The 26,349-nt window shown below is 41.7% G+C and overlaps 1 protein-coding gene across 2 annotated transcripts in view; it reads right to left on the bottom strand.

Moving 5' to 3' along the window:
• The window catches only part of CMTM8 (CKLF like MARVEL transmembrane domain containing 8), a 99,024-nt gene that overhangs the window by 24,588 nt on the left and 48,087 nt on the right, over positions 1-26,349 (bottom strand). Inside the window, exon 3 of one of the 2 annotated variants that reach the window (XM_056520093.1) lies at positions 3,265-3,438. The exons of the other annotated variant lie outside the window; for it this stretch is intronic. Coding sequence (XP_056376068.1) covers positions 3,265-3,438 — 174 coding nt within the window. The remainder of the gene's footprint in view (positions 1-3,264; positions 3,439-26,349) is intronic. 2 annotated transcript variants of the gene reach the window in all.

Genomic DNA, 26,349 nt, shown 5'->3' with positions numbered 1-26,349 from the left:
TCATGGCCTAAAAGCGCCACAGTTAATTCTTCTACACTAGAGTATTACGAGGAGGATACATTAGAAAATCCCACTCAAGAAACATCTTACCACATGTTTAATTGATGTCGTCATGGAAGGGAAGGTAAAATCAATGAAATGTTCAAATTGTATTAAAGGTTAATAAATATAGCACATATTGTAGAATTCAACAGTATAAAACATATATGAGGACAAAGAACATATAAAGCCTCTAAAAAGACAATCTTACAAACTGCTTTTTCCCAATCAAAATGAAACCTAGTAGCTACTAATCTACTGTTGTCCCTAGAGGCAAGCAATGTCTCTACAAAGGCTGCTTTCACACTACAAAGTTGCTCCGTTTTAAAGACCAGTTATAATGTCCCGTTAGGAAAACCCTTAAAAACGGCCGTTAAAAAAATCCCATATGGCCATTACAAAATCCCATTCAAGTCTATGGGATTTTGTGATGAGCCGTTATCACCTGTTATAGCCCGTTATGAATAACGGGTGTTATTTGTGACGGGAGAAAAAAACGTTACATGCACTTTTTCTCCCGTCACAAATAACGTCTGTTATTCATAGGGGGCTATAACAGGAGATAACTGCTAATCACAAAATCCCATAGACTTGAATAGAATTTTGTAATGGCCGTATGGGATCTTGTAATGGCCGTTTTTAAGGGTTTTCCTAACAGGACATTATAATGGGTCTTTAAAACGGAGCAAATTTACAGTGTGAAAGTAGCCTAAGCCTGTAAAATTAGGACTTCTCTTATCTTTGTTTTTTAAAATCCTCTCTGCCTTGTAAGAGCCCTAGCTCAACAGAGCCATATGAGGGCTTGACCTATTGTACTTTTGAATGGCACAAAATGTAATCCTATTTGAGGCCTAATAGGTACAGCACCCGAGAGCTCATGAGCCTTCTCCATAGTATGTATAGATGGCTGCAGCCAAAGCTTATATGGATGTCCTATGCCTGTTAACCCCTTAAGGACACAGGACGTAAATGTACGTCCTGGTGCGGTGGTACTTAACGCGATTTCGCGGGCATCCGCCATTAACCCCTCAAATGCCGGGATCAATACAGATCCCGACATCTGCGGCAGTACGCGATTTCAATGAATGATCGGATCGCCCGCAGCGCTGCTGCGGGGATCCGATCGTTCAGAACGCAGCACGGAGGTCCCCTCACCTTCCGGCTCCCGGCGTCTCCTGCTCTGGTCTGAGATCGAGCAGACCAGAGCAGAAGATGACCGATAACACTGATCTGTTCTATGTCCTATACATAGAACAGATCAGTATTAGCAATCATGGTATTGCTATGAATAGTCCCCTATGGGGACTATTCAAGTGTAAAAAAAATTAAGTGAAAAAAGTGAAAAATCCCCTTCCCCCAATAAAAAGTAAAACGTCCGTTTTTTCCTATTTTACCCCCAAAAAGCGTAAAAAAATAAATTTAAGACATATTTGGTATCGCCGCATGCGTAAATGTCCGATCTATTAAAATAAAATGTTAATGATCCCCTACGGTGAACGGCGTGAACGTAAAAAAAAAAAAGTCCAAAATTGCTACTTTAATACATTTTGTTTAAAAAAATTATAAAAAAAATGTATTAAAAGTTTTATATGCAAATGTGGTATAAAAAAAAAAGTACAGATCATGGCGCAAAAAATGAGCCCTCATACCGCCGCTTATACGGAAAAATAAAAAAAGTTATAGGTCATCAAAATAAAGGGATTATAAACGTACTAATTTGGTTAAAAAGTTTGTGATTTTTTTTAAGCACAACAAGAATATAAAAGTATGTAATCATGGGTATCATTTTAATCGTATTGACCCCCAGAATAAAGAACACATGTCATTTTTACCGTAAATTGTACGGCGTGAAAACGAAACCTTCCAAAATTAGCAAAATTGCGTTTTTCTTTTTACTTTCCCCACAAAAATAGTGTTTTTTGGTTGCGCCATACATTTTATGATATAATGAGTGATGTATTTACAAAGGACAACTGGTCGCGCAAAAAACAAGCCCTATACTAGTCTGTGGATGAAAATATAAAAGAGTTATGATTTTTAGAAGGCGAGAAGGAAAAAACGAAAACTTAAAAATTAAATTGTCTGAGTCCTTAAGGCCAAAATGGGCTGAGTCCTTAAGGGGTTAAACCCAGTGCACTTTCTCCAGCACAATGTCATGGCCAAGTCCAGGTGTGAGAACTGCTGGAAACACAGTAGTGCAGTGTTCTCACTCATCCATGGTGCATAAATGAAAATTGGTTGAGTCTTTTCTCTTTGCCTTCAAGAAGCCAGAACTCTGATTTTTCCCATCTAGTTTTTGTGGTATCAGTTATACTTTGTAATGGCAACCATGATTTTACAAAACAAAAAAATGTAGGGTGAATGTAGTTGGGGGGTCAGGGGGGGGGGGGGGTAGTAATTAGGGTCATTTTTGTCGCAATTTACTACTGTAAAAAAAATATTTAAAAAAATGCTTTAAAGAGAACCTGACTGCTAGTTCACGTGTACTGATCCCATTAAACTGGGTTCTAGTGCAGGTGAAGAGCTGTAAAATGAGAGGTTACTGAAATACGTTCACTAGGTTCTGTGTTGTGCTTTTAAATTGTTTAAATTTCTAATGCACCCTAGCATCTACTCACTGTGCTTTCCCATTGCCTTAATTTCAATCATAATGAAGGGGCGTGGCCAACAGGGGTTTATGTAGGAGACAAGGGGCACTCTGCCAGCCTTTTCCCCACCCTCCAATGTGCACTGGGGTGCATTAGAAATGAAACTATTTACAAGCATAACAGTACCTAGAAAACATATTTCAAGGAATAACCCCTCATTTTACAGCGCTTCACCTACACTTTAACCCAGTATGCTGGGTTTAATGCGGGTGAACTAGCTGTCAGATTCTCTTAAAAATGACATTCTAATCCATATAATGTTTCTTTTTCTGTCCACAGAACCATGTGAGCATATTGTTTTGCACCATGCTCTGTAGTTTTTATGGTACCATTTTGGGCTAGCTAATGCTCTTGAATGCTTTTATTATCATTTTATTTCAGTGATGCGAGTCCCAGAAGTTTCTGGATTTTTCTAGTCTCCTGGGTATTCCGGAAGAAAGCATAGCATTATGACATTAGAACAGAACCTGTTAAGTGGGTACAAGACAAACTTTTTAGCTTACAATTGTTTAAATATTGGAGGCCTTCTATGTTTTACAAAGATGCATACATACAAACATTGAAGAAATATACTTACTACTAACGTCCATGGCACTTTAGAGATTCTGGTGTGTGCTCTTGTAATATAAATAATGAATAGGAACGCAGTAAGGACCCAGGAGAATACCGCTACAAACATCACCCAGCCAAAGGTAGGAAATAGAAAATATTCAGAGCCAGCTATTAGAGCCCAGACCAAAAATCCAAAAACCTAAAAAAGGAGAAAAAAAAAAGCAGAAAAAGTGGATTAGATAATCTTAAGTGTGAAATGATAGGTCTGATAGATTAAAAATGGAAATTAGTCAATTAAATATGATTTTCACATGAGCAGCCAAGGCAGCCACACTTTGTACTCCTGAGCATGGAGTGTGATGACCACAGAACCTGCTGATTGGCTGTCATGGTCTCCTGATGTCCGCTGTGGAGCGGAACGGTGGGGGAATTAGTGCAGGAATGGAGGGGCCACTACAAAATTCTCATTCACCATGGTGACCTGATGCTTGGGATTGGTCAGTTCCGGATGTATTCTAAATAATACAGTTGTCACTCAATATACTGTGATCAATAGAGATTGTGGCATGTAGGTGGTTTAACAGATGAAAAGGGTTCCCTTTGTTACCCATCACACCCCATAAAAACATTCCTGGGTGCTAAAGTTTGCCATGGCAGCCTAACAAAAGCCCCCATTTTTCTTGGAACTTCTTGAGATAGTACTTTTTGAAAATTATTTCCTTTTTGAGGATCAATATTTTTTTTACAGAAACAAGGCTCGGCAATGGGGGAGAATGTGCCCCCCCCCCCGTATGCAAATGCTTACATGTCATTATTCGAAGAATTACACGTATATAATGATGCTGATTTTTTAGCACATGCTAAAATATGGAAACGATTTATTGACGATATTATTTGCATATGGGAGGGGCCACATTCCACCCTACTCAGAGTTTTTGAAAAATTAAATTCCATTCATCCGGAACTCAAGTTCACAATGACTGACAGTCAGGATAAAATTCACTTTGTGGACACCAAGGTGTTAAAAAATGAAAACGGTGGGCTATACACTGATTTGTATAGAAAAGAGACAGACCATAATTTATTATTTACTAGTTCTCATCCTCCTGCAGTCAAGAAAGCAATACCTCGCTCTCAATACAAGAGAATCCAACGTATTGTGAGCGATGTTCACACTAGAGAGACTCAGAGAACTAGATAACAAATTCATAGAATGCGGATATCCGGACAGAATCCTCAAAGAAGCAAAAATTGATAAAGAGAGAAGTTCTAATACCAATAAACGTATTCCCTTTGTCAGATTTTTTCACCCACTCCAATATAAAATTGATAAGATCATACATGAACACTGGCCCCTACTTAATAAATCATACCAGACAATTGAAGAACTCAAAGAGACCCCGCTAATTTGTAATAAGCGCCCCCCAAACCTGAGAGATAAATTAATTAAGGCAGATGTAGGCTCTTCACAAAAAATTCCTAAGCAACAATTTCTTAAATTCAGAATATTAGGCACTTTTCCATGTTTGCAGTGCAGTCAATGTAATATTATAATTAAAGGTGACCATATATCTCATCCACACACTGGCCAAAAAATTACAATAAAAGGTTTTTTCACATGTAAATAAAAAAAATGTTATCTATTTAATTAAATGTCCGTGTGGTCTACTATATGTAGGCGAAACAGGTCAGCATATAGGAGACAGAATAAACCACCACAAATCTACTATCAGGTTGTGCCAATCTGTTTTTTCCTATTCCTGCCCATTTTCACTCACATAATCATACTATTGCACAATTAAAATATCAAGTCATTCAAGAGATACAGGTTTCACGGGGGGGGGGGGGGGGGCATCAAAAAATTACTACATAAGCGTGAAGCCTATTGGATTCATCGGCTGAATACATTAGAACCGTGGGGTCTCAATAGGGATTACGAGTTAAGTGTTTTTCTTTAAACATGTTTCTTTAAATATTGTATCCTGCCGAATTGTTATAATAACTTCCTAAAGAGTGACTGACATTTCAATATAATTTGTCTTCTAGATACATAGTATATCCACTTTATAACAAGAGGTTTCTGAATGAATGAAAGAATACTACAAGCACATGGCTATTTGTTTATATTTACCTTCTCCGCAGCCTCAGGACTTCCTTTGTTTTCTGTTTATTCCTATCACTATGGACACTGAGGATTAAAGGCGATTATAGCCGAAACGCGTCTTGCGTTTAAATAAACAGAATTTATTGCATGAAGAAAAGTGAGTGCCGGGATTCATTCCTTATCTTAACAAAAGCCCCCAGACTGGTAATGCTGCATAACGAAAGACTGTCAGTATACCAAAGCATTTTTGCCTGTCAGTGTACAGTGGGGATCAAAAGTTTGGGCACCCCAGGTAAAAATTTGTATTAATGTGCATAGAGAAGCCAAGGAAAGATTGAAAAATCTCCAAAAGGCAAATTACAGATTAGACATTCTTATAATATGTCAACAAAAGTTAGACTATTTCCATCATTTATACTTTCAAAATAACAAAACAAAAAAAATGGCATCTGCAAAAGTTTGGGTACCCTGCAGAATTTATAGCATGCACTGCCCTCTTTGCAAAACTGAGACCTGCCAGTGTCATGGATTGTTCTCAATCATCTGGGAAGACCAGGTGATGTCAATCTCAAATGTTTTAAATGCCCAGACTCATCTGATCTTGCCCCAACAATCAGCACCATGGGTTCTTCTAAGCAGTTGTCTAGAAATCTGAAACTGAAAATAGTTGACGCTCACAAAGCTGGAGAAGGCTATAAGAAGATAGCAAAATGTTTTCAGATGTCATTATCCTGTGTTCGGAATGTAATTTAGAAATGGTAGTCATCAGGAACAGTGGACGTTAAAGAAAGATCTGGAAGACCAAGGAATATATCAGGCAGAACAGCTCGCAGGATTGAGAACAACAATTCAAAACCATCGTTTGACTGCACAATCCCTCCAGAAAGATCTGGCAGACACTGGAGTTGTGGCACACTATTCCACTATAAAGAGATACTTGTACAAATATGGTCTTCATGGAAGAGTCATCAGAAGAAAACCTCTTCTACGTCCTCACCACAAAAAAATCAGCGTTTGAACTTTGCAAATGAACATATAGACAAGCCTGATGCATTTTGGAAACCAGTTTTGTGGACAAATGAGGTTAAAATTTAACTTTTTGGCCGGAATGAGCAAAGGTACGTTTGGAGAAGAAGGGAACAGAATTTAATGAAAAGAACCTCTGTGCAACTGTTAAGCATGGGGGTGGATCAATCATGCTTTGGTGTTGTATTGCAGCCAGTGGCACAGAGAGCATCTCACAAGTAGAAGGAAAAAAGGATTCAATAAAATTTCAGCAAATTTTGGATGCTAACTTGATGCCATCTGTGAAAAAGCTGAAGTTAAAGAGGATGGCTTCTACAAATGGATAATGATCCTAAACACATCTCGAAATCCACAGGGAATTACATCAAGAGGCGTAAACTGAAGGTTTTGCCATGGCCTTCACAATCTCTTGACCTCAGCATAATTGAAAATCTATGGATAGACCTTAAAAGAGCAGTGCGTGACAGACAGCCCAGAAATCTCAAAGAACTGGATGACTTTTGGAAGGAAGAATGGGCAAAGATACCTCAAACAAGAATTGAAAGACTCTTGGCTGGCTACAAAAAGCGTTTACAAGCTGTGATACTTGCCAAAGGAGGCAGTACAAGACATTAACTCTGCAGGGTGCCCAAACTTTTGCAGACTCCATTTTATTTTGTTTTCTGTTTTTTTGAAAGTGTAAATGATGGAAATAAAATCTAACTTTTGCTGACATATTATAAGAATGTCTAATCTGTAATTTGATGCCTTTTGGAGATTTTTCCATCTTTCCTTGGCTTCTTTATGCACATTTAAATTTTTTTTACCTGGGGTGCCCAAACTTTTGATCCCCACTTTAAAGCTGCTTACACCAAAGCATTATGCAAGTGATCAGAACATCACATTGTGATGTCCCCTAGTGTAAGCAAAAAATATATAAAGTAAAATGGAGGTGATTGAAATAAAATGCACAAAGTGGTTGTTAAATTGTAAAGAAAAAAAAAACTGAAAGAAAAACTAAGCAATAAAGCAAACCTAAAATGAAATATCTCTCTAAACTTACAATGGCCTCAGTAACTTGAACTCACGCTAAAAACATACAATGCAATGGACAGTTCATATCTGCAAAACGTATCAATGGCTGGAAGATGACTAATCAGAAGGGACATTTCACTGGTAAAACCCCTGTATTACTGAAGTGCATGCACTAACTGCCTGTCTGGTAGCCTCTCCCTACAGTACAGGGATATACTACATGTTCTGTACTATTTACCTGTGCAAGAGTTAGCAGCTCCTTTGGACACTAGGTGGAGGCAGCTCCATTTGACCTTTTTGGGACTCTATGGAGGACATTTATCAAGGCTTGTCCACAGCTTTTCTGTGTATATTTGTTGCACTTGCACAAAAACCATGAGCCTTTTTGCTCAAGTGATATTGACTAAACTGGCTTAGGTACACACTAACATTTTCACTTTTCAGTAGTCAGACTTATGACGTGCAACTTTTCAAAAAATAAAAAGTTGCAGAATTGTGGAACAGCCATCAAATACACCACAAGTAGAGATGAGCGAATCAAAGCTGACGAACATGAATTAGTTACAAATTTCAGGAAATATTCGATTTGCAACGAATGCGAATATTGCCGCAATTCTATCGCGCAAATCGCTTCATTAAACACCATTTTACAGCGCTCCAGGGCATCTAAAATGGCAGATCCACATGTCAGTACATGGGGCAGGGGATGCTGGGAAGGCAGGAAGGGAAGTAGGCAGTATGACCCTGAATCATGCAGCCAATCACCAGACAGACACCCCTGTGATGTCACACAGCCCTATATAAAATCGGCAGCCATATTGCAGCCAGCCACTTACACTGTAGAGAGATAGGACGGACAGCCTGTGTGTGTGTGTGTGTGTGTGTGTGTGTGTGTGTAACAGCAGAGAAAAGCACATTCCAGCAGTGTTTAACATCCACCTAGTTAACATTCTCGTGGATGGAGAGCATTGTTTTTTTTCACTGAAAAGGATTTTTACTGCAGCTGCAGGCATTAACCTCCCAGTCACTTTCTTTGGCATGGTATTACAGAGAGGGGCACATAGCTGTGTGTTGCCTCATACAATACAACAAGCTGCATCAACTTCATAAACCTTAGAGGGGGCAGGAATAATTTTTCAGCACAATTCAGTGTCTTTGTTCCACAAAAAATCATACTAGTCTGTAGATCGTATAATAACCAGCAGTCCATTCCTAATAGTCTGTGACAGAGTGCAATTTTGTGTTTAGTACACAGCTTTTTGGGCTGTAGCACTGTTGTGTACTGCTGTTTTTTTTTTTTTTACAAATATTATATTATATATATATATATATATATATATATATATATATATATATATATATATATTTATATATTTTTTTTTTTTTTTTAAGGGTACTGTAGCGCATTTTTCTGCCCCATCAGTGCATACCACATACATACATCTAAGTAGTGTACTATTTTGTACCTGTTATTCTGTCAAGGGCCTAGATACTGTGAAAGGATGGACAAAAATAATCTCCTGCTGGTGTTTAACAAACATACAGAGTCTTTAGGCATATTGTAGCGCCTTTTTCTGCCCTCATCAGTGCATACCACATACCTACATCTAAGTAGTGTACTATTTTGTACTTGTTAATCTGTCAAGGGCCTACATACTGTGAATGGACAGCCAATAGTACACACCTGCTGCTGTTCTAGACAAATACTGTTTTAAGCGAAGTGAAGTGTATTGTACTCCCCTCATATACGCAATAAGTATGTCAGGCAGAGTAGTGCCAGGATATGCAGAGAAGTGGCAGATGCCCAAATTCATCAGGGGCAGGTAGAGGTGTGTGTCAGCCGGAGTCGCAGCGAGAGGTATCAGCTCCTAGTGTCAGCTAGCAGTCATGTTGTGACCAGCAACCCAGCAGCAATGATTGATCAGTTCACTCGGTCATCCACTTCATCCCAAGTGACATACAACACCCCCAGTCAACAGTCTGTGGGTTCCTCAGACTCAACCCTCAGTTGGCATGGCCCTCATGCTGCTGCTGCCGCCACCTCCAGGCTGTCATTGTGCTGCTCTATGGTCTCCTCCTGCTAATGCTACCACCTCCAGGCTCTCATTTTGCTGCCATGGATACTGCAAAACATAATTAAGGTGCTGGTCCCCAGTTTCAGAAATTCCTTGCATTAGAGTCACTTTCAGGACTCCTGATGCCACCTCCAGGCTGTGCCATTCAGCCACTGTATGGTTTCCTCATGCTTCAGCCACCTACAGGCTGTGCCATTCAGACACTATATGGTATCCCTATGTTGCCAAAAACTCCAGGCAGTCATTCAGCCACTATATGGTCTCCTCATACTGATGCCACCTGCAGGCTCTGTAATTGTGCTGCCATGTGACTCCTTGTTAGATTTGGACACTAAAACTTGGGAGTTAAAAGTTCAATTTCAAAATCTTAAATTTCTATTTAAAATTCTTAAATTTCAATGGTCTCCTCATGCTTCTGCCAAGCTGTGCCAGATACTATATGGTCTCCTCATGCTTCAGACACTATATGGTAACCATATATTGACTGTGTATTGTAGGATACATGTGGCTATCCTTGAGTTACTCTCCCAGCATTATTGCCATGTTGATACCAGACCAGTAATAAAAAGGAATATTGCCAAGGACTAGCAGAAACAGGGAACTGTGGATACTGACAACCGGCTGTTGGAATTGACTGACTATCCCAGGTGGTAGATTTACCATTTTGAAGTTCCTCAGTTCCAGTAGGCTTTAAGTCGTTCATTCTTTGTTGTGGCTCTTCAGTTGTAGAATGAACCCCTTAACGACGCAGGACGTATATTTACGTCCTGCGCCGGCTCCCGCGATATGAAGCGTCATCATATCGCGTCAGTCCCGGCGCTAATCAACGGCCGGGACCCGTGGCTAATACCACACATCACCGATCGCGGCAATGTGCGGTATTAACCCTTTAGAAGCGGTGTCAAAGCTGACCGCCGCTTCTAAAGTGAAACTGAAAGTATCCCGGCTGCTCAGTCGGGCTGTTCGGGACCGCCGCGGTGAAATCGCGCCATCCCGAACAGCTGATCGGACACCGGGAGGGCTCTTACCTGCCTCCTCGGTGTCCGATCGACGAATGACTGCTCCGTGCCTGAGATCCAGGCAGGAGCAGTCAAGCGCCGATAATGCTGATCACAGGCGTGTTAATACACGCCTGTGATCAGGATGAGAGATCAGTGTGTGCAGTGTTATAGGTCCCTATGGGACCTATAACACTGCAAAAAAGTAAAAAAAAAGTGTTAATAAAGGTAATTTAACCTCTTCCCTAATAAAAGTTTGAATCACCCCCCTTTTCCCATAAAAAAAATAAAACAGTGTAAAAAAATAAATAAATAAACATATGTGGTATCGCCGCGTGCGTAAATGTCTGAACTATAAAAATATATCATTAGTTAAGCCGTACGGTCAATGGCGTACGCGCAAAAAAATTCCAAAGTCCAAAAAAGCGTATTTTGGTCACTTTTTATAACATTAAAAAGTGATCAAAAAGTCCGATCAAAACAAAAATCCTACCGATAAAAACTTCAGATCACGGCGCAAAAAATGAGTTCTCATACCGCCCCGTACGTGGAAAAATAAAGTTATAGGGGTCAGAAGATGACATTTTTAAACGTATAAATTTTCCTGCATGTAGTTATGATTTTTTCCAGAAGTGCGACAAAATCAAACCTATATAAGTAGGGTATCATTTTAACCGTATGGACCTACAGAATAATGATATGGTGTAATTTTTACCGAAATCTGCACTGCGTAGAAACGGAAGCCCCTAAAAGTTACAAAATGGCGTTTTTTTTCCGATTTTGTCGCACAATGATTTTTTTTTTGTTTCACCGTGCATTTTTGGGTAAAATGACTAATGTCACTGCAAAGTAGAATTGGCGATGCAAAAAATAAGCCATAATATGGATTTTTAGGTGGAAAATTTAAAGGGTTATGATTTTTAAAAGGTAAGGAGGAAAAAAACGAAAGTGCAAAAAAACGGAAAAACCCTGAGTCCTTAAGGGGTTAAAGGGATACTCCGCCCCTAGCATCTTGTCCCCTATCCAAAGGATAGGGGATAAGATGTCAGATCGCTGGGGGCCCGCCGCTGGGGACCCCCGGGATCTCGGCTGCAGCACCCCACTATCATTACTGCACAAAGCAAACTCTCTCTGTGCGTAATGACTGGCAATACAGGGGCCAGAGCATAGTTATGTCACGGCTCCGCCCCCTCATGACGTCACAGCCCGCCCCCTCAATACAAGTCTATGGGATGTGGTGTGGCGGCCATCACCCCTCCCATAGACTTGCATTAAGGGAGCGGGCCGTGATGTCATGAGGGGGCGGAGCCGTGATGTCACGATGCTTCGGCCTCTGCAGTAATGACAGCGGGGTGCTGTAGCAGATATCCCGGGGGTCCCCAGCGGCGGGACCCCAGCGATCTGACATCTTATCCCCTATCCTTTGGATAGGGGATAAGATGCTAGGGGCGGAGTACCCCTTTAAGTTGTACCATGTTTTCCTGTTCCTCCGATAAGCTAATGTCACTTGAACACACAATACACATTGTCATCTAATGAAGGATCCTTTTCTTCATAGAACATATGTATCATTTTATTATTTTGAATGTCAGGTGGTATTCTGACAATTTCAGATTATAAAGGCATTTTGGAACCTGGGACACAGGTAAAAATAAGTATTTTTAAGCATACTGTAGCACATTTTTCTGCTCTCATAAGTGCATACCACATACCTAAATCTAAGTAGTGTACTATTTTGTACCTGTTAATCTGTCAAGGTTCTATATACTGTGAAAGGACAGCCAATAGTACACACCTGCTGCTGTTCTAGACAAATACTGTTTTAAGAGAAGTGAATCGTATTGTACTCCCCTCATATACGCAATAAGTATGTCAGGCAGAGTAGTGAAATTTCAATTACAAATTCCATAATTTAAATTTCTAAATCTTAAATTTAAAAATCATAAATTTCAAATGTCTCCTCATGCGGCTGCCAACCCAAGGCTGTGCCATTCAGCCACTATATGTTCTCGTCATGCTTTGGCCCCCTCCAGGCTGTACCGTTCAGCCAATATATTGTTTTCTGATGCTGCTGGGACTGTCTTGGATATTACCTACAATTTTTTTATGGTAGCACTAGCAAACACATGCGCAATAGAGATTTCAACATTGATATTTTAATGTTAGGGGTTGTGAAGCCCTCTTATGTATGCATCCTGCTGCCTGATCCAGGCTGTGTATTTCAGGAACTACTTGGCTTACTGATGCTGCTGGGCCTGTGCCTAATTTTTTTTTAATGCTAGCACTAGCTAACATACATCTTCTATACAGATTTCAATATTCACCTTTTAATGTTAGGGGTTATTAAGGCTACTTGTGTACTTCTGCTGCTGCCTGATCCAGGCTGTGTGTTTCAGCAACTATATGGTTTAGTGATTCTACTGGGCCTGTGCCTACACTTTTTTGATGTTAGCACTAGCTAACATACATCTTCTGTACAGATTTCAACATTAACATAATGTTAGGGGTTTTGAAGCCTTCTTGTGAACTCATGCTGATGCCTGCTCCAGGCTGTATGTTTCAGGAACTACTGTGCTTTGTGATGCTGCTGGGCTTGGGTACAAGGTAACATACCTCTTCAATAGAGATTTCAAAATTGATCTTTCAATCTTAGGGGTTATGAAACCCTCTTGTATACTGCTGATGCCTGCTCCTGACGGTTTCAGGAACTACTTGGCTTACGGATGCTGCTGGGCTTTGGCCTTAGATTTTTGGATGGTAGCACTAGCTAACATGCATCTTAATTTAGATTTCAACATTCACCTTTTAATGTTAGGGGTTGTTAACCCCTCTTGTGTACTCCTGCTGCTGCCTGCTCCTGTCTGTGTCATTCAGCAACTACATGGTTTAGTGATGCTGCTGGGCCTAGGACATTACCTATATATGTTTATGGTAGCACTAGGTACCACACATCTTCAATGGAAATTTCAGAATTCATCTTTTATTCTTAGAGACTGAGGCCCTATTGTCTCCTCATGCTTCAGCCAACTCCAGGCTGTGCCATTCAGCAATTATATGGTCTCCTCCTATTGATACCACCTCCAGGCAGTCATTGTGCTGCCATGTGACTCCTTGTTAGATTATGTCCTTTGTACCCAAACACCGGGGCCCGGGACATTAAAACTTGGGAGTTAAAAGTTCCATTTCAAAATCCTCAATTTCAAAACCTTAGATTTCTATTTAACATTCTTATATTTCAATGGTCTCGTCATGCTTTTGCCAACTCCAGGCTGTGTCATTCAGGCAATATATGGCTTACTGATGCTGCTGGGCCTGGGAATAAAAACTTGTTATGGTAGCACTAGCTACCCAAAATCTTTGATTTAAATTTCAGAATTCATCTTATAATCTTCGGGATTGTGAAGGCCTAGTGTTTACTCATGCTGCTGCCAACTTCTTGCAGACACTATATGGTCTCCTTATGCTGCTAACTCCTCCAAGCTGTGTCATTCAGCCACCATATGGTCTCCTCATACTGATGCCACCTCCAGGCTCTGTCACTGTGCTGCTCTGCAGCAGTGATTCTAAAAGCGATGCTGGTAATCTGCATGTTATTCTGAACATCAATATTATTTCACTACCCCAGCACACTCCATATGCATGTTAGAACACAGCAAAGTGTTATATACCCCTATTGAGGCTCTGTAGGCCAGAAGTAGCCATTTTTTATATAGATTTGCCGCAAATAAATTCAGAACAAAACACATTTTTTCAAAACCTTCGGCGAATTGGCCAAATCGAATTTTTCAAAAGTTCGCTCATCTCTAACCACAAGCATACAGTGGGGAAAAAAAGTAGTCAGCCACCAATTGTGCAAGGAGGCCTGTCATTTTCATCATAGGTATACCTCAACTATGAAGGACTTAAAAAAAAAAATAAAAAAAATACATAAAATCAGTCTGATTTTTTATTTGCAAGTTATGGTGAAAAATAAGTATTTTGTCAATAACAAAAGTTCATCTCAATACTGTTATATACCCTTCGTTTAAGTGTGTAAGTCTTCAAGATTTTCACACACTGTTGCTGGTATTTTTGCCCATTCCTCCATGCAGATCTCCACTAGAGCAGTGATGTTTTGGGGCTGTCGCTGGGCAACACTGACTTTCAACTCCCTCCAAAGGCTTTCTATGGGGTTAAGAACTGTAGACTGGCTAGGCCACTCCAGGACCTTGAAATGCTTCTTACGAAGCCACTCCTTCATTGCCCAAACGGTGTTTGGGATCATTGTCATGCTTAAAGACCCAGCCACGTTTCATCTTCAGTGCCCTTGCTGATGGAAGGAGGTTTTTCACTCAAAATCTCAAAGTACATGGCCCCATTCATTCTTTCCTTTACACGGATCAGTTGTCCTGGTCCCTTTGCAGAAAAACAGCTCAAAAGCATGATGTTTCCACCCCCATGCTTCAGTAAGTATGGTGTTCTTTGTATGCAACTCAGCATTCTTTCTCCCCAAAACACGACAAGTTTAGTTTTTACCAAAAAGTTCTACTTTGGTTTCATCTGACCATATGACATTCACCCAATCCTGTTCTGGATCATCCAAATGCTCTCTAGCAAACTTCAGACGGGTCCGGACATGTACTGGCTTAAGCAGGGGGACACGTCTGGCACTGCATGATTTTAGTCCCTGGCAGTGTAGTGTGTTACTGATGGTAGCCTTTGTTACTTTGGTCCCAGCTCTCTGCAGGTCATTCACTAGGTCCCCCGTGTGGTTCTGGGATTTTTGCTCACCGTTCTTGTGATCATTTTGACACCACGGGGTAAGATCTTGCGTGGAGCCCCAGATCGAGGGAGATTATCAGTGGTCTTCTATGTCTTCCATTTTCTAATAATTCCTCCCACAGTTGATTTCTTCACACCAAGCTGCTTGCCTATTACAGATTCAGTCTTCCCAGCCTCTTGCAGGTCTACAATTTTGCTTCTGGTGTCCTTCGACAGCTCTTTGGTCTTGGCCATAGTGGAGTTTGGAGTGTGACTGTTTGAGGTTGTGGACAGTTGTCTTTCATACTGATAACAAGTTCAAACCGGTGCAATTAGTACAGGTAACAAGTGGAGGACAGAGGAGACTCTTGAAGTTACAGGTCTGTGAGAGCCAAAAATCTTGCATGTTTGTAGGTGTCCAAATACTTATTTTCCACCATAATTTGCAAATAATTCTTTAAAAAGCAGACTATGGATTTTTTCCCCTCATTATGTCTCTCATTGTTGAGGTATACCTAAAATTAAAATTACAGGCCTCATCTTTTTAAGTGGGAGAACTTGGACAATTGGTGGCTGACAAATTTTTTGCCACATTGTACATACACCAGCCCAGACCTGGCTCACAAAACTGGCTGTTAACAGCATTTTTTTTTTTTAAAAGTGGCACAAAATTCGCAGAAAAGGGGGCATACTAAGTGGTGTCCTGAATTGAAATTTTAGAAAAATGTGTACTAGCCCCATATTTATCACATGCTCTGTACCATTTTATAAATTTGGTGCTTGTACACTATAAATTACACCATCAAAACCAGTGTATAATATCATTGCACCTACACTGACTTTAGCTACATTCACATCTCTTTTTTTTACATACTATTGCCATATCAGGTTTTCGTTTCCCTAAATGTGAAACAAAAAACGAACACGACCGGATACATCTAGTTGTGTACATATTTGTATACGATGTAAAACATTTTGTTTTTCATACGGTTGCATACAGTTTTCACATTGACCATACCCCCCTGCTTCCTGCTGGCATCATCGGATGATGTTGTAACAGACAGTAATTGACTACCCCGGTAATATCATTGAATGATGAAGCTATGGAAATAGGAAGAAGCGGGACATTACCATTTTTCAGGGTGGTGTGGAAATACATATGAAATTGTGCTATAAAGAAATCACAAATGCCGAGACCAGAAAGATTCAAATAAAAAGAAAATTTATTAAAATTTATTCACTTATGATAAGAAAGCCCGTCCAATTTTTTAACTAAACCTTTTGTTGATTTTTTTTTTGTAACGATTAAGTCACTTTTCCGGCATAGGACAGAAAAATAATTGAAATGAATATTTACTTAGGAAACCATGCTAAGTTACAGAAGTTAAACTTACAAGTTTTACCAGTAGAGGGAGCAAAGAGATCACACATTGTAAAGAAAAAAACTAAAAAAAAACAAAACTCACTCTTCAAGAATTTGCTGTTCTGATATCACTGTGGGCCAAATTAAAATGCATATTTCCAAAGCAACCTCTCCAGAAATGTGAGTTTTAAAAAAATAAATAAAACAGACTTTTCCTCAAAACTTGAAAATGTGTGACTACAAAATATAAATCTGAAAAATAAGGTTGATGTTCTTATCTCTGCAGTAACTGCATTTCGTATGACCTTTGGAGACTAGTAAAATATATGTATGTATATACACGTTATATAAATTATATATGTTATGAGGTCACAATTCAAGAATGGCTATTAGAGACTAGAGAATTTTTGAAAAATTTGATTCGGCCCATTCACAGAATTTCCCCCCAAAATTTGTTTCGTTCCGAATTTATTCGCTGTGAATCGCTATAAAAACATCTTTCTGGCCTATGGAGAGCTTCAATAGGGATAATAGGGGTGCTATAACACGCATAGGGTGTGTGCTGGGTTAGTGAAATAATACTGTTATTCAGTATGAGCATCGCTATTAGAATCACTGTTGCAGAACAGCACAATGACAGAGCCTGGAGGTGGCATCAGTATGAGGAGACCATATAGTGGCTGAATGACAGCGTGGAGATGGCGGCAGCATGAGGAGACCACATCGTGGCTAAATGACAGTTTTGAGTTGGCGGCAGCATATAGTGGCTGAATGACACAGCCAGGAGTTTGCCGCAGCATGAGGAGAACATATAGTGACTGAATAACACAGCCTGGAGGTGGCGGAAGCATGAGGAGACCATATAGTGCCTGAATGACAGTGTGGAGGTGGCGGCAGCATGAGGAGAGCATATAGTGGCTCAATGACAAAGGCTGGAGGTGGCGGAAGCATGAGGAGACCATATAGTGTCTGAATGACAGCTTGGAGGTGGCGGCAGCATGAGGAGACATATAGTGGCTGAATGACACAGCCTGGAGTTTGCCGCAGCATGAGGAGACCACAGTGGCTGAATTACACAGCCTGGAGTTGGTGGCAGCATATAGTGGCTGAATGACCCAGCCTGGAGGTGGCAGCAGCATGAGGAGAACATATGGTGGCAGAATGAGACAGCCTCGAGGTGGCAGCAGCAGCAGCATCAGGAGTCCTGAAAGTGACCCTGTGACAGAGTGGTGCAGTGGGTGGCAATACCAGTACCCGATGATGAAGGTGGGTGAAAAAAAGGAAAACTTGGCATCAGGCGGGTGGCAGGATCAGAATAGTAGTTGAGGCCGGTAGGCATAAGAAAACGGTTAGTGTGCACAAGTATTGATTATATGCATTACGTAAAAACTTCTATTTTATCCTAAGCATATTAAAAGTTATGGACCCCAATTTTTTTTAAACAACCAAAAGAAAAGGTGTGCAAAAAAAAACACCATGTGCCACCTATACCACCAAGTATTGATGTGATGCAAAGACCTCTAAAAAGGTGGAAGGGAACAACCTATGGTCCAGTGTAACTGGTGGGGGTAGAAACTTACCCTGTAAGGCCCTACTCTCGTCCTATTAATTCCCTTCTTGGCAAGTGTTACTGTTCCTAAAAAGGGTGGCCCCACACAGGAACCTCTTCCTATTTCCACCCACAAACACTGCCATTTCCCAGGGTTTTTAGGTGGAAATAGGAATTGATTCCTGTGTGGGCTGCCCTTTTTAAGACTAGGAACCCTTTCCTCGAAAAGGTGGAAAGGAACAACGTATTGTCCATTGTAGCAGGTGGGGGTAAAAACTTCCCCTGTAAGGCCCTACTCTCGTCCTATTCCCTTCTTGGCAAGTGTTACTCACCCTTAACCCCTTAAGGACTCAGAGTTTCAGTTTTTGCATTTTCTTTTTTTCCTCCTTACCTTTTAAAAATCATAACCCTTTCAATTTTCCACCTAAAAATCCATATTATGGCTTATTTTTTGTGCCACCAATTCTACTTTGCAGTGACAGTCATTTTACCCAAAAATCCCCGGCAAAATGGGAAAAAAAAATTGTGCGACAAAATTGAAGAAAAAAAAACGACATTTTGTAACATTTGGGGGCTTCTGTTTCTACGCAGTGCAAATTTTCGGTAAAAATGACACCTTGTCTTTATTCTGTAGGTCCATACGGTTAAAATGATAGCCTACTTATAGATTTGATTTTGTCATACTTCTGGAAAAAATCAGAACTACATGCAGGAAAATATATACGTTTAAAAGTGTCCTCTTCTGACCCCTATAACTTAATTTTTCCACGTAGGGGGCGGTTTGAGGGCAAATTTTTTGTGCCGTGATCTGAAGTTTTTATTAGTAGCATTTTTGTTTTGATCGGACTTTTTATTAATTTTTTATGGTATAAAAAGTGACCAAAAAGACGCTACTTTGGACTTTTTTTTACGTGTACGCCATTGACCGTGCGGTTTAATTAAGGATATATTTTTATAGTTCGGACATTTACGCACCCGGCGATACCACATATATTTTTATTTACACTTTTTTTTATGGGAAAAGGGGGGTGATTCAAACTTATTAGGGAATGGGTTAAACAACATTTATTAACAATTTTTTCGCTTTGTTTGCATTGTTATAGCTCCAATAGGGGGCTATAACACACACTGATCTTTTACACTGATCACTGGCATGTATTAAGATGCCATTGATCAGTGTTATCGGCGCTTGACTGTTCCTGCCTGGATCTCAGGCACGGAACAGTCATTTGCCGATCGGACACCGAGGAGGCAGGTAGGGATCCTCCCGATGTCGTCCTGTAAGCTGTTCGGGACTGCCACAAACATCCCAACTGAGCTGCCGGGTTACTTTCACTTTCAATTCAGACACGGCGGTCAACTTTGATCACCGCGTCTGAAGGGTTAATACAGGGCATCACCGCGATCGGTGATGTCCTGTATTAGCCGCGGGTCCCGGCCATTGATGGCCGCCGGGACCGACCCGATATGTGACCCCTCGTTATATCGCGGGAGCCGGCGCAGGAAGTAACTATACGTCCTGCGTCGTTAAGGGGTTAAAAGGGCGGCCCCACAGAGGAAACTATTTCCACCTAAAAACCTGTGGTGGGTGGAAATCCTGGCTGATCCATGCCCAATTCATCTTCACAAAGGTCAGTCTCTCACCATTTTTCGTGGACAGAAGAGTTCTCCTTGGGGTTATTATGGCCCCTGCTCAATAAATCCACAACATAAGATACTTCTGTGGGGGAGGGAACAGCATAGGACAGAGGCAATGGGAGGACAGGGACTGCTCCCGGGCTATGCCAACTGAGGGTTGTGTCTGAGGAACCCACCGACTGTTGACTAGGTGTCAGATGAATCGGATGACCGTGTTAACCAATTGATGATGGCAGATGGGTTGCTATTCGAGACATCACCGCTACTTGATAACTGGAGCTCAGACTTGTCACTGCGACTTCTGCTGTCACTCGCCCCTAGTCTGCTGCAACCTCTGTAAAAATGCTTTTCTCTACAACACACACTGCTATCTGTCCCACTCTCTCTGCAATAAAAGGGCCGAAGTGACTGACTGCAAGATGGCTGCCGTTTATATAGGGCTGTGACATCACAGGGGTGGCTGGCTGCTGATAGGCTGCATATGATTAAGGGTAATCCCGCCTTCCCAGGATTCATTGCCCCATGTCCTCACATGTGGATCCACCATTTTAGGTGCCCTGGAACCTGGACCGCACTAAATGGAGTTTAATTAAGCATTTCGCGGGAGATCTTCGCATACATTGTGAATCAAAATTTTCCTGAAACTCATAACAAATTCGGCTTTGTCAGAATCTATTCGCTCATCCCTAATGGCCATCATTAAAAACAGAATGCATGAAGGAATCACAACTACATTAAGGAGATATTTAAAAGTCACAGCATACAGGTTTTTTTCCTGCAGCAATAAATATTTTTTTGTCTGTAAGGTTTGCTAGAACACGGCGGATTTTCCGTGCAGAATTCCGAAGAAGAATTCTGTCGAAATTAAGCCACAATTTAAAGCACAATGGGGGAATTTTATGAATCGTTTTACCCGAGGTTTTTTGCTGTCAGTAATGTGATCAGCACCATAGTGATTACATACCCTGTAGGTACACAGTTTTGACCAAGCATATTAATGGGGTAAAAAGACGTTCACCTACACGACGCTTGATAAATTCCCCTCAATATGTTTAACGGAATTCAGCTGTCACATTCACACAGCAGAGTCTCTGCGGTGGACATTCTGGCATGGAAATTCTACATTCTGCAAAGTTTAAAGATCAGACGCGGGCAGATGCCACTGAACTCAATGGGGGCTTTCAAAATTGGTGAGAGTCTGTGTTTTGAGCACACAAATTTAGCTAGAATGTGTGTGGAATTGCTTATATTCCACCAGAAAAACAGTCTTATGCCGTCATATCACATTCCAGTTGTATGCAAAATCCACTAATAGCATGAGTGTTCCTTGAGGTAAAGTTACAAACTGTTCAAGCAGTTTATTTCCCAAAGACAGATGGCCAGAGGTGACCACCCCATTGACAGTCCATAGACTCCAATGGTGTCCACAGACATCTTATCCCCTATCCAAAGGATAGGGGATAAGATGTCTGCTCGAGGGTCCTGCCGCTGGGGATCCCTGCAGTATTGCATGCGGCACCCACCCGTTTTTTGTCCAGAAGCGCTGGAGGGTCTGAGTCGCGACTACGGAACGGAAGTCTGATGTCAGGACTCCTCCCCCGTGTGACGTCACGCCCGTCCCCCTCAATGCAAGTCTATGGGAGGGGCCGTCATGCCCGACATCAGACATCTTATGCCCTATCCTTTGGATAGGGGAAAAGATGTCTAGGGTGGGAGCACCCCTTTAAGGGTTGGTCACTATAAACCAAAGCGCTCTTGCTATTGAGCACCAAGTAGTAGTGACTTAACAGTTTATCACCTAAGAAGGATGTCAGGCACCAAAACTAATAACACCATGAGTAGCTAGTGAACCAGCTTACAAACAAGAGGATAACGGCAGCACACTGATGGCGCTAAGATGTATGTGAAATATGACATGTTTTACTTTGCAATTCTGCTATGGTGCAAAAAAATAAAAATAAAAAAGTGAGGTTCTTAGCTTCACCAAAGTAGAAATGCTGCGGCACTCCAAGAAGTACAGTGAAAAAAGAATTTATTGACCTGACATCAGAAGCGACGTTTCAGCTGCCCGACTGCAGCCTTTCTCAAGCTTTTGAGAGGTTCTTAGCTTACCATTTGGCCAAATAGTGTGTACAGATCTCTCACCTAGTGGAATGGGTGGAGTGCACGAACAAAAATGGAGTCTTTATTTTACTGTTGTCTCACAACCTTTCTAGCATTCCGTGAGGCCAGAGACAATATATCTTAAGTCACATGGGGGGAGATTTATCAAAACCTGTGCAGAGGAAAAGTTGACCAGTTGCCCATAGCAACCAATTGGATTGCTTCTTTCATTTTGCAGAGTCCTTGTGAAAAATTAAAGTAGTAATCTGATTGGTTTCCCTGGGCAACGGCACCCATCTTCTACACAGGTTTTGATAAATCTTCCCCATGGTCTACAGGGGAGTATGGCCATGCTGCAGTATGGAACAGAATATTTACTGAAGTAATGCTATCCACCCACCCACTGCTGCATAGCCACCCCCCCAGAGACCATGTACGTAAACCTTTTAATTGTGTGATGGAATGAGTGCTTTTATTTTACACAAAGAATTGTTAGGGTTGGTAGAGAGCCCTAATATGTTAACTCCGTATCCTGAAAAAGAAAGTTGCCTTCGTTTTTGGAGTGTCCCCCTGTACCAGTCTACCTACAGGTTTGTAGTTCTTTTGTAACCCGATGTGTATTCCCTCACTGCCCCAGACAAGCACAGGTCATCTCAATTTTTTGTGCTACCCTCCCCGCATGTCCCCCAACTGCCCTAAGCAACCAGGGAATGCCTAGAAGTTGGTTTCTCATACACATTTGTCTTCCAGGCTTTTAAATCTGTTGACTTGTCCCCAGGACATGGTGCACCAGTTTCTACTTGCCCAAGAAAATAGTTGCATAAAGAAAGAGGCTGCAGCACTTGCCCCTACATATATATAGCATTTTATAATTGGCCCCTACTTTTGTCTTGGCCACCAGTTGCCCCTCTAGTAACATATTTCATAAGTTTGAAAAAAGACTAGAGTCCATCAAGTTCAACCTATAATCCTAATGAGTCCCTACGGAGTTGATCCAGAGGAAGGCAAAAAACCCTCATACTAGAGGTAAAAATTCCTTGCCGACTCCAAATATGGCAGTCAGAATAAATCCCTGGATCAACCTTCTGTCCATATAGTTCTAAAATCCATAACCTGTAATGTTGTTCTCCAAAAATGCATCCAGACCCCTTTTAAATTCTTTTACAGAGTTTACCATGACCACCTCCTCTGGCAGAGAATTCCACAGTCTCCGCTGGTGTAGAAACCTTTCCTCTAGACGTAGAGGATGCCCCCTTGTTATAGATACAGTTCTGGGTATAAATATATCTTGGGACAGTACAGAGATCTCTCCCATGATCTATTTATACATAGTTATGTCTCCCCTAAGCCTTCTTTTTTCTAAACTAAATAACCCCAATTCTGATATTTCTGGGTACTATAGTCCTACCATTCCCCCGTATTACCCCGGTCGTCTTTGAACCCTCTCCAGCTCCACTATATCCTTCTTGTACACTGGTGCCGAGTACTGTACACCGTATTCCATGTGTGGTCTGACTAGTGATTTGTACAGTGTTAAAATTATTTCCGTCATTGGCATCTATGCCCCTATTGATGCACCCCATGCGTCTCTCCCTCGCTCCCCCTCTCCCCCTCTCCCCCTCATTAGGTATATACCGTATTTATCGGGGTATAACACGCACCCTCATTTTACCAAGGATATTTGGGTAAAAAAAAAAGTTTTTTACACAAATATCCATGGTAAAATGAGGGTGCGTGTGTGCGTGTGTGTGTGTGTGTGTGTGTGTGTGTGTGTGTGTGTGTGTGTGCGCGCGCGCGCGTGTATACCCCGATACACCCCCAGGAAAGGCAGGGGGAGAGAGTCCGTCTCTGCCCGCTTCTCTCCCCCTGCCTTTCCTGGGGTCTAGAGCCCTGCTGCCAGCCCTTCTCTCCCCCTGGCTATCAGCGCCGCTGCCCGTTCTCTCCCCCTGACTATCGGTGCCGGCGCTGATAGCCAGGGGGAGAGAAGCGGCGCTGGCAATGGGGCAGCAGCGCCGACAGCCAGGGGGAGAGAAGGGGCAGCGGTACCCATCCCCGGTTGCATAATTACCTGTTGCCGGGGTCGGGTCCGCGCTGCTTCAGGCCTCCGGTGTGTGTCCCCTGCGTCGTTGCTATGCACTGCACGGCGCACTGACATCATGCACCGCGCCGTGCAGCGCATAGCAACGACGCAGGGGACGCACACCGGAGGCCTGAAGCAGCGCGGACCAGACCCCAGCAACAGGTAATTATGCAACCGGGGATGGGGGGAGGCAACGGGGCAGCAGCACCGGCAATGGGTGCCGCTGCCCCTTCTCTCCCCCTGGCTGTCGGCGCTGCTGCCCCATTGCCAGCGCCGCTTCTCTCCCCCTGGCTATCTGCGCCAGCACTGAGAGAACGGGCAGCGACGCCGATAGCCAGGGGGAGAGAAGGGCCGGCAGCAGGGCTCTAGACCCCAGGGCAGGCAGGGGCAGAGAAGCCGGCAGCGCTGGCTGTCTCTGCACCTGCAAAGCCGCTGCAGTTCATTGATTTAAAGCGTCCGCTTTAAAGCATTGAACTGCAGTGGCTTATCGGCGTATAACACGCACATAGACTTCAGGCTAAAAATTTTAGTCTAAAAAGTGCGTGTTATACGCCGATAAATACGGTACCTTTTACAGTGAGAATTTAAGATATTTTTAAAAGTCTCCCATTTAGTGTCAGTATTCTTGTTTTTGAGGACATTATCTCAATTTATATTGTTAAGGGCTTCTCTGAGTTGATCAAACTTTTCCTTCCTAAAGTTCATTGTGTCCCCTCGTGAGATTCCCTTATTGAACAACAAGTTATAATGTATTATATTATGATCACTATTTCCTAGGTATCCTTCTACTTGCACATTAGTTACTCTGTCATGTCTGTTGGTTAATAAGTCTAGTAGGGCACCCACTCTTGTCAGGCCCTGCACCATTTGGGACAGATCATTTTCTTTAGCTATAGTCAGAAACCAGTTTCCGTTATGAGATTCACAGGTCTCAGTCTCCCAGTTTATAGCAGGATAATGTCCCCCATTATTATCACCTCATTCTGATTTGCTGCCTTTTTTATTGTCTTCAGTAATTGGTCTTCTGCCTCTTATGTTTGGTGGCTTATAGCAAACCCCTATCAGAATTTTTAAAATTTTTTATCTCCATATATTTCAACCCATAATGACTCCACATGATCATTTCCCTCCTGTATATCCTCTCACAGTGCGGCCTTAAGACTATTTCACATACAGACAAAACTCCTCACCCTTTTAGTTTTGTCCGATCCTTCCTGAATAGACTAACCCTGTATGTTGACCGCCCAGTCACAGCTATCATCCAACCAAGTCTCTGTTATACCTCCCTCTGCTCCACCCCCAGGCACATTAACCTGTTAAGGACCCATGACGTACCAGTACGTCATGTGTCCGCTCCCGTTCTATAACGTCATAGCAGGTCGGGCCTGGCCTCTAACAACGGCCGGGACCCGTGGCTAATAGGGCGCGGCACTGATTGCTGTGCCGTGTGCTATTAACCCTTTAGACACCATGTTCAAAGTTGAACGCGCGTCTAAAGTAAAAGTAAATCATTGCCGTTAGCTCAGGGGGCTGTTTGGGATGTCCGCGGCGAAATCACGGCATTCCAAACAGCTGTGTGACAGCAGGAGGGTTCCCTTACCTTGCCTCCTGCTGTCTGATCGCCGAATGACTGCTCAGTGCCCGAGATCCAGGCATGAGCAGTTAAGCAGCAGAATCATTGATCAATGGTTTCCTATGAGAAACCATTGATCAATGTAAAAGGTCTGTGTGTATAGTGTTATAGCCCCCTATGGGAGCTATAACATTGCCAAAAAAATGAAAAAAAAAATAAAGTGAAGACCATTTAACCCCTTCCCTAATAAAAAGTTTGAATCACCCCCTTTTCCCATAAAAAAAAAAAAAGTGTAAAAAAATAAACATGTGGTAGTGCCGCATGCGGAAATGTCCGAATTATAAAAATATATATTTAATGAAACTGCATGGTCAATAGTGAATGCGCAAAAAAAATTCAAAGTCCAAAATAGTGGATATTTGGTCACTTTTTATATCATGAAAAAATGAATAAAAAGCGATCAATAAGTCCTATCAATACAAATGTTACCGCTAAAAACTTCAGATCACGGCGCAAAAAATTACCGTCCCGTACGCAGAAAAATAAAGTCATAGGGGTCAGAAGATCACAATTTTAAACATATACATTTTCCTGTATGTAGTTATGTAGGTTTGATTTGGTCATACTTCTTGAAAAAATCATAAGTAGGATATTTTAATTGTATGGACCTACAGAATAAAGAGAAGGTGTCATTTTTACAGAAAAATGTACTGTGTAGAAACGGAAGCCCCCAAAAGTTACAAAATTTAGTTTTTTTTCTTCAATATTTTCCCGTTTCGCCGTAGATTATTGGGTAAAATTACTGACTCTACAAAGTAGAACTGGTGGTGCAAAAAATAAGCCATCA

Source organism: Hyla sarda, chromosome 5 (assembly GCF_029499605.1).
Source record: "Hyla sarda isolate aHylSar1 chromosome 5, aHylSar1.hap1, whole genome shotgun sequence".
Taxonomy (NCBI): domain Eukaryota; kingdom Metazoa; phylum Chordata; class Amphibia; order Anura; family Hylidae; genus Hyla; species Hyla sarda.
This window is presented reverse-complemented; position numbering and strand designations above follow the sequence as displayed.